This window comes from Panicum virgatum, chromosome 2K (assembly GCF_016808335.1).
Source record: "Panicum virgatum strain AP13 chromosome 2K, P.virgatum_v5, whole genome shotgun sequence".
In the NCBI taxonomy this organism is placed as follows: domain Eukaryota; kingdom Viridiplantae; phylum Streptophyta; class Magnoliopsida; order Poales; family Poaceae; genus Panicum; species Panicum virgatum.
Genome location: NC_053137.1, coordinates 40,763,700 through 40,773,007, shown reverse-complemented (window position 1 = coordinate 40,773,007; position 9,308 = coordinate 40,763,700). Strand labels below are relative to the sequence as shown.

The 9,308-nt window shown below is 44.4% G+C and overlaps 1 protein-coding gene and 1 long non-coding RNA gene across 6 annotated transcripts; both read left to right on the top strand.

Moving 5' to 3' along the window:
- Nucleotides 1-1,337: 1,337 nt before the first annotated feature.
- On the top strand, nt 1,338-4,753 carry LOC120676668. Its single transcript, XM_039957997.1, has 2 exons — nt 1,338-1,994; nt 3,975-4,753. The coding sequence occupies exons 1-2, from the start codon at nt 1,729-1,731 to the stop codon at nt 4,024-4,026; spliced, it is 318 nt and encodes a 105-aa protein (XP_039813931.1). The 5' UTR covers nt 1,338-1,728; the 3' UTR covers nt 4,027-4,753.
- A 509-nt stretch (nt 4,754-5,262) lies between these two features.
- On the top strand, nt 5,263-9,189 carry LOC120676675. Of its 5 annotated transcripts, none has more exons than XR_005675952.1 (4): nt 5,263-5,647; nt 6,065-7,193; nt 7,270-7,467; nt 7,997-9,189. It is a non-coding gene; the product is annotated as an uncharacterized LOC120676675 (long non-coding RNA). The 5 variants fall into 5 exon arrangements; XR_005675958.1 differs by having other exon boundaries at nt 5,265-5,427; XR_005675950.1 differs by having other exon boundaries at nt 5,501-5,968.
- The last annotated feature ends 119 nt before the right edge of the window (nt 9,190-9,308 follow it).

Sequence of the window (9,308 nt, the reverse complement as noted above, 5' to 3'; positions counted from 1 at the left end):
GTTCCTGATTTAAGTTTTCAAGAGGTGGAAGGGCATAAATATAATTTTGTTTCTCTCTCAGGGTTCCTGATGTAAGTTAGATCTGGATTTGGCAAGTGAATTATGCCAAATTGTTGGAGATAAGCTCTTTTTTTACTTGGCATATCTTTTTAGACATTGGTAAAACACAAGATATGCCAAGTAAAATATGGCAAACTCTTGGAGATGCTCTAAGATGTCATATTATCTGTGTATAACTAGCTATTTGTTTTACACATAAGTTACTGCAAAATCGAAAAGTTCCATACATATATAAGATAAAAGTTGCCACAAAAATATTTATAATTTATTAAAAAATAAAGTTGCCACAAAAGCATAATTTGTTATAAGCACAAGTTGTAACAAAAATAGAATATATCGTATACATAAGTTGGCAAAAACATAGGATGTCATACACATAAGTAGTAAAAAAGAGTAAGTTGTTGTACATATAAGTTTATATACAATTATCATAAAAATTATTACACATTTTTATAAAAGTTGCTAAAAACAGAATCTATTATACACATGAGTTGCCACACATATAAAATATAAGTTACTACAAATAAAATATATCATACACTCATACACCACAAAACAAAAGTTGTTATTCACATAAGTTGTTACTACAGTGAACCAATATATACACATAAGTTGCTACAGAAAGAGAGCCAATCGTCATATAAGTTAATACTACTTCATAAATATCATCAAAATATATGTAAGTGGGGTTTAGTTTTGTTCGTCTTGTCACATAGAACACAATGGTGTAATCGATTCTTAAGACGGAGGTAATATAAAGAAGATAAAATATTTATATGGACATGCATCTTTTAAAAAAAATATGTAAGGGAAGGGAGGGAGAGGGAAGGACACGCGGGAGATGCCACGTGCATAGCAGGCCGCTCTCTTGCTTTGACGTGTTTTGCTTGGACACGAGGGCTAATGAATGTGACTCTCTTGTAATGGGCTATCAGCGGAGGAAGCCCAGACGGATCTGCTGGGCTCAAGAGTCGCGCTGTCGCGCACCTGCGCGACTAATCGCGGGTTAGATTTTTCCTGAGAAGAAGGCTTTAAGACTTGAAACTGGGCTAAGAAACTCATAAAACAGGTCCAAATAACAAAACTGGCCCGTTAACTACCAAATGCGTGCGGCCGAAATGCGCGCAGCAGCGGCTCAGCCCGGCCCGTTAGTGGCCTGGCCCATTACAGGAGCCAAAACCCTAAATCAGATCGATCTGGGTCGCTCGTTTTGATCTGATGGCTGAAAACTTAAGGTCATCAGGATAAAAGACAGGAGCCCGGTCGGAAAACCCTAAATCACTCTCACTTCCCTTTTTCTCTTTCTCAGGCCGACAGCCGCCACCTCTAGCTCATGCGCCAGCTCTGCAGGTCTGGCCGCCGTGGCCTCATGGCCGTGACGTGCTGTCGCCGGGGCAGCGCCGCCGCTTGCACCGGCCCGCCTGCACAGCTTGGTGCGGCGGGTCACCGGGCGCTGGCCGGAGCCTCTGCGCCATGCCGCGAGCGCTGCGTGCTCCGCGCGGGCCGCAAAGCCCTTCCGCGGCCGCCTCACGCGCGCGGGGCTGTGCACCGCCTAGGCCTGCAGCATGTGCGGGCCCGGCTGCCGCCTGGCTTGCCTGCCTGCCGCCGCTTATGCGCCTCCGTGGGCATGCGTGATGGCCGAGCTCCGAGTCTCCGTGGCTGAGTGTGATGGCCGCTTGTGTCGAGAGGTCCATGCGCCAAAGCACTGTGCGCCAGCCGCCGCCGTCGAGCACCACAGCGGGCCCTCTCGCCGACGTCACATGCGACCAGGTCGCGCGCGGCTCTGTCGAGGGGCTCCGCTGGGGCGCAAATCATGGCCTGGATGGTTCGCTGTACATCGGTGCTGGCGCGCCGGCATCTAATGGCGGCCATGCAACAGGTCTCTCCGGCAGCCAGTCACGAAGACAACTCATGCCGCTACAGCCATCGGAGATGTAAATAAGTTTCCTCAACTCATGATGATTAGGGTCAGATTATTCAAATCGGCATTTCCTTCACGAACTTTGCAATTCGAGTTTGTTCCCCTCCTTCTCAATGCTAACGAGTGCTTAATATTGGGGAATCAAATCTTAATTGCTTGGCGTTAGACAAGGATTCGTGAAACTTCGGGAATTATTTGGGGGAAAAACTTAGCCACCGAAAACCCTAACATTAATTGCATAATTTCATTAAGTTAATCATGAAATTAACCTCCTCATGCCTCGGTCTAGTCATAACTTAGCATTAACATAATTATTTAGATCTAATCCGAAGTACTTAGTCTAATCAGATTAAGATTTGCATTAAACAGGATCTAATCCGAACATAATTTAGGCTAATGACTTCATAAACATGCATCATAATCTGATTCACCCATGAAAACCTTATTGCAGAAGCTTAGTAGATCCAATCTACTAATTTCATGACACTGATTTGCACATTACATTATCAAATTAGGGCTTAAAGGTACATAAAAACCAATCTGCAATGCACTAAACACATGATTATGCATAAACAGATCTAATCTAATATTAACAGAGGCTTAAAACTTGATGGCTCTGCATATTAGGATCATGATAGAACTAGGATGGCTCTTGATACCGATTGTTAGAATAAATTATCCTTAAACAGGATCTTAGCTTAGCCTAATCATGATCACTAATCAAACATAATGCGGAAATCATAAAACTTAGAACTAACCAGAGCCTTGCAATGCCATAGATGCCTCTGTTCTTATAGATGTGTTGATGTAGGTGAAGTAGACTTGAATCTCCACCAGATTTAGGGCTTGCTTCTCTACTCGATGAAGAACGTGCCGTAGATGAACAGCAGGGCAAAGCTTCTGCTCCCCTTCAGTTAGAGTGGCTAATCACGTTTAGGGTTTTTCAGATGATGAAAATGAGTCAGCCACCCCCTTAGATTTATAGTGCTGCTGGTGCAGGGCCTTGCCCTCAGTTTGGAAACTAATCTGGGCCCACCGATTACAGTCCATTAATTTTCTTAAGGGGACCTCTAATTTAGAGGTCGCCCGTAAACTGGCTTCTGTACGGTCGATTTTGTAAGCACACTGGATTCCTTCCGTCCGGCCAATCCTAGGCTTCCTAGCATGTGCCCAGTGCTGCAGTCCGTACCGTCTCCAGAGTTCTAGATGCTCACGTCACCTTGTCTCGCTTCCCCCTCTCTAGCGAAATGATATATAGTGCTATATTTATATATTATAAAAAGGACTAACTTAATCTATACAAATAAATAACTGAACCAGACTTATACAAACAATTCTAAATAAAACTTTTACAAACAAATTTGAAAGAAAAAACTCTAAACAGAAAGCTTTCATAAAAGTTTGGACTAGAATATTTTGAGATCAAAAATTTTTGGAGAGAAAAGTCGTGGTGCAATATTTTTGTACAAGAAAAAAACTGGAAGCTAAAAAAATCCAATCAAAAGATTCTGAGATATAGAAATTGGAGATAAATGTTTTGACACAAAATTTTAAGATAAAAAAATTTAAAAGAAACAAAAAAGTTGAATACAAAAAAAATAGAACACATAAAAGTTTGGACTAGAATATTTTGACATCGATAAATTTTGACGAGAAAAGTCGTGGTGCAAAATTTTTGTACAAGAAAAAACTAGGGAGACAAAAAAGTCCAAGCAAAAGATTCTGAGATTGAAAAATTGGAGATAAATGTGACACAAAATTTCGAGATAAAAAATTCGAACACATAAAATTTATAAAAGAAAATGTGAAAATTGAAGCTGGGAAGAGCACGGTACATATGTAGAGTGGAGCCACTAGCACCCCACGTGCGTGGGCAGCGCGTCGACCGCGCGGAGCGCTCCGTGCGGTCGACCGCCAAACCAGCATGGGGTTTTCTTAATTACGTTTAGATGGATTAAATGTTTTTCTAATGTTGTTTGTTTTTCCTTAACAGTGAAGATCACTTTCCAAAACTCCAACAGCAGGAAGCCTGCTCGATGCTGTGACAGCAGGAAGACTGCGGTCATAGTTTCGCCGGAGGCCACCACCGCCGGTGGAGTATTGGAGTACATCTGCGATTGGACTCGGGACAACTCGCCGAGAAGTGGCGCCGTCGTCGCGCGCCTATCTTCCGGAGACTCGCTGCCGAGACGACCTCCCCAGCACTGTCAGGTGGCCGTGGCCTGGAGGATGAACTGGTAACGGCGCATCCGTGTGCTCCAGGACCCACATGGCGTGCGCTATGGACGGCCGCTCGCTCCGCGCCGGCTGCGTGCACCAGAGACCGACGACGAGCACGCGCTCCATCTGCTGGTCGCTGTTGGACTCTACAGCGGCGGACCTCAGCGCTGGGCTCGCAGCCTCAAGAACTCTTGTGTTCTGGCCTGCGTACAGCTCCCACACCCAGGATGGCAGCGGCTTCGAATTCCTCCATGGTCCAAGGCCAGTGACCATCTCCAGCAGGACAATGCTAAAGCTGTAGACATCGGACTCCACGCACCTCTTGCCGGTCTCCACAAACTCCGGCTCGATGTATCCTTTCGTTCCCATGACAGTTTCTGTTGTTTGCGCCTCGGCCCTGTGGTCGAGGAGGCGGGCGAGCCCGAAGTCTCCAAGCTTGGCGTTGAGCTCCTCGTCGACCATTATGTTGCTTGGCTTGATGTCCCCGTGCACCACATATTTGGTGCCACTGTTCTCCGTGTAGGTAGACTAATGCCTTCCCAAGACCGATGATGATCCTGAACCTATATGTTCATCATGAACGTACAATAGAATTGAGTCATTGATCAGTTATACTTGTAGTACTATTTATATATAAATAACATTGCTAGCTTGATACGAAAACAAGTCCGAATTAGCACAACATGCAGTGACAGGACGAACAGAAGAGGGAAAGAGAGTTTCAGACAGTGTCGTCACATCCGGTTGATTAAAACCCACTGCCCTTCCGCCTCCTCCCCGCATCCCACGGGAAAAAGCAGACGCGTGTCGCACCCCCGCGAGCTTCGGCTCTTTTGCAAAAAAGTCCTCAGTTTTTCTTAAAATCACAAATAAATCCAGATCGTCCCGACAGTACAGTACTCATGCTCATATATTTATCATTTAGGTCCTCCAACTAATATTTATGTTGACACAGAGAAGAAACAATTGGATGATGCTGTCGCATTTGCAAAAACCTCCCCGCGAGGTAAATTTTCAGTTTACCCCTCCCGCAGCCTCCCGCAACCTCGATCCCCTTTCCAGCTTTCCTCGTCGCGTCTCCCCGCCGCTCTCTCCCTCCCTCTCCGGCTCCCCGCCGCCGCCTCCTTTCTCTTCGGCTCGCCTCCCCGCCCCTCACGCCTCCGCGCGGCATGGGCCGGCGTGGATCTGGCGGCGGGTTGCGGCCTACCTCCCGCGGCTGCTCGTCGGTGGGCGCACCCTCGAAGTCGTCGTCCTCCTCCTCTGCTCCACCCTCGGCGCCTCCCACTGGCCGCGGCCCCCGCTTGCTCCCTCGGGCGTTGAGGCGGGCGCCGCCTCCCCGGCAGCCTTGGCAGCCGCCTGCTCCTCGGGAACCGGCGAGGAGGGGCGCGTCGCCTTCTTCGGCGTGGATCCGGCGGGCTGCAGCCTACCTCCCGCGGCTGCTCGTCGGTGAGCGTGCCCTTGGCCTCCTCCTCCCTCGGTGCCTCCCCGCCGGCCGTGGCCCCTGCTGCACGCGCGCATCCAAGGAAGATGCAAAACGGGTTGAAAGAAGTTGAACGGGATGTCGTCCGCGCCGCCGGCCACCACCTCGGCCTCGCCACCACCCAGGCCGACCCTCATGAGTCCCGGCGTGGAGTGGAACTGCAGGCCCAGTTTGACCTATCGGAGGCCTCAAGTTCACTGTCGCTTGCTCCAAGCTGCAAAATTTGGCCACAAATTTTGGTTTCAGTGTTCAGATACTGAGATATAGCAGAGAATTAGAGATGAGATGTAGGACGATTTGTATGGGTCTTTGCCGACTTTCATACCTCAGCTGTGCATCTCCTATGTGTCTTCTTGCTCACTCTCGCCATGCGTTTGTTGCAGCTTCGGAGGGAGAGGATAGCTGACAAGATGAAGGCGTTGCTGGAGCTGGTCCCTAACGCCAACAAGGAAGACCAAATTTTCCCCTATCTTTTCTTTTCTCCTTTCTTTTTCTCCTTTTGCCCATTCTTTTGAACGAAGTAGCAGGAAGCTTTCCTTGAGATGTGGTGAGGGTGCACTCATTTCTTTTTCTTTTTTCTTTTTTGCGCTGTGTTGTGATGTAGCATTACGTTTTTCCTTAAATTTAGTATTTGGCTGATACACTATCTTGACTTGTTATAGTATAATGTGCTATGCTCTCCTATGTGTAACATTGGTAAAATAAAAGGTGCATTACGGAATAGAAAAACATGGTAGTTGGGGCATATTGTGCATTTGGCCACTTCACTGCTTGGCTGATGCCACACGTGTCGGACCTCCATTGGGAGGATGTGTTTTAGTAATTAGTAGCTTCTAAAGATGGTCTAGCACTTTATTTTCTTTTTTAAAAAAAGTTGGTCAGTAGTAAAAAATCTGCTGCCAGTAAGGCCGCAAAACTATTACATGGCATTATCTAGGGGAATGTTGATCACTGGAAGCCACAAGATTCCTATGAGGGGAATGGTAGGTTAACTGGCTAGACTTTAGTGTAGGATTTGTCCAGTGCGGTCAAGGTTAACTATTACATGACATTTTATCTAGGGGGGTGTTGATCACTGGAAGCCACAATTAAAATTCCAAACATTTCTTTGGGCTTGCATCTTAGGTGGCTGCATTGCTTGAGCTTCTACCAAAAGGAAGAGGCTACTCGAATAAAAATTGGAGAGGATTATTGTTTCATTCAATTGGAAGATTGGGTTTCTTTACCTCTCCTTTTATGATGTGATGTGATCTACAATTTGTTGGAAGCAAATTGATTTTTTTCTTGATTTGTTTGTGACCTTTTTGGTTTCAATAAAGGAAGAGGAAGAAATTGAAATGTGTTTGGAAATTATTTTCAACAGTATTCCTCTCACCCCCAGCAAACACTAGATTTTTTGTTTCTTGTTTTGTCTTGCTGGCTAAGGTGTAATTTCATTGTGCATTCTGTCAGATGTGAATTGTGCCATGGTCAAGCAGAGGGATTTCATTCTAGATTCTGCAAGGGAGAAAGGTTGTTTTCAGTGACCAGGGACATCTCTTTAACATTGTTTAGCACATTCATACTCATATAATAATATGATTTGCAGGTTTTATCAGAAGAAGGCCATGTAGAGAAGGAATTAGTACTTCAGAAGAAGGTTAACTCGATTGGAGACAGATAGCCACAAATCGTCTGTGGATCAGATCATCGGATGGAGTGGATGCCGGAATTGGTGAGACGTCAACAAGGTCCAGGAGTATCAGGCTAGGCCTCTTTGCTCCATCAAGGATCACAAGGCTTTGAGGTATGACCTTTTACCTCCTCTTTTTTATATTCTTAACATGTTTATAAGGAGTAAAGATGGAACTCAGACCAGTTTCAGTGATCCTATATTCCTATATGGGTCATCTGATTTGAATTCTAGCTGAAAAATAGCAAACTGAGAGGAAACAAATTGAAACTTACCTATATTTGTTTGTTAAAATGACAATTGTGTACAGTCGTTTGTCAATGGTGTTCAAACTACAATTTTTTTTGCTAAATTCAGACAATGCAGTTGACAGTACTGCTACATTGGATTTGATCAATACAGTACATGACTATGTATCGTTGATATTTAATGGTTTGACCTTTCTCAAAACTACAAAGTCTTCATTTCTCTTTTTGTTAAATGAAATGATACTTTTTTATTTTTTATCTAATTATCATGCAAATCGGAAACTTTAGGATACACGTTTTGTATGTGACACTAACTCCATGTTTAGTCTTTGTGCCGTTCTTTAGCCACAATATGTTATTCCTCAGTTTACTGAAGAAATTCCTTGAATTTACAGTGCAGGTACTCTCACATCTCAGCTTGACCTAATCGAAGGGCTTCTTGGTATCTGCTATCTACATTTAGGCAGGCGCGTCAGCCAACACAGGATATTGATTTCCTGCATGTACCTGCTTATTAGCTTGTGCTTTGTGGTTATCTGCTTTTTCATTTGGTGCTTTAATTCAACAACCTGTGTTTTTCTTGTGATGCTCTTTCGCTGCTTGTTTTCAAGTGGGGTTTGTAGAGAAAGGCCCTTGGCTGATTGGATGAACAAGGAGGGAATTAGTTCCACATTAGCCTAGCGGGTTGTTGTTCTAAATAACTGTGAGGTAATCTGAAATAGCAGCAAGCTCGACATAAGGAACTGCTGTCAGGCTCATTTCTCTTTTTCCCTTGGGAACAATCTAGCATGCAATTCAAAATATCTTTGATCTGATGCAATAGTTGGTTGGGTGAAGAGAAGAATAAATTTTATCGGATTATATTGTATTTTGAGTATTCCATGAATTTGCACTATATAATTTGATGCCTTGCAGAACATTGTTTTAGGGTTTGCTTTATGATTGTTTGCCAAAACTAAAACAAATTGGTTTACATGAACCACTTAATCGTGTAGAAGTTTGTTTAGTTGAACAGTGCTAAGGGTTGCTTGGTTCTTATCTGATGTGCTGCAGGAGGATGAACTAGGATTGCCAGTGGTGCCTCGAGCATCACTTCACTGTTAGAATGAATAATTGTCTAGGAAGAACGAATGATCGCACAATTGCTATGAGAGGCTTCAGAATTTTAAAACTGGCTGAAACTCCCAGTTTTATCATGACGATTTTTTGGTTTTCCCCACTTCTGACAGAGCATGTAGTTGCTTGTGAGAAGAAAGAATCTTGTTTTGTTTTCTGACAGGCACGAGATGGTTGCAAGTGTCACCTGGCGTTTGACAACAGGAACTTCTTCAAAGCACAACCCAGGAAAGACGAGGTTCTCTTCGTTGTGGCCCAGTTTCCTACCAAGCCCTATAAGTATTCTCAAGTTGTAGGTGCAAGAGAGAAAAATAAATGGTGTCTCCGGCATAATCTATTGCTGTCAAAATGGTTGGAGTCGTGTGCTTGTGTTTGACCGCAGAAAACAAATGAATTCAAGGATAGATGTATTCAAATGTCAATTTGATGAATGACATTACTAAAAAAATCAAATATTTGAAGTGTTGGTTGATGCACCATGCCAATTCCGATCACGTTTCTAAATAATTTAGATTCATTCATGTTAGACTCTAAATGAAATTAATGATGGGGCACGCAGAGCGCGCATCATGTTCTAGTGGTCTCAATAAC

What these genes read in the sequence shown, in the direction of transcription:
- LOC120676668 (XM_039957997.1), top strand. Translation starts at nt 1,729, where the DNA reads ATGGCCGCTTGTGTCGAGAGGTCCATGCGCCAAAGCACTGTGCGCCAG. An exon ending in CCGCTACAGCCATCGGAGAT is followed by an intron (nt 1,995 to 3,974) that starts GTAAATAAGTTT and finishes TTTCCTTAACAG; the next exon opens with TGAAGATCACTTTCCAAAAC.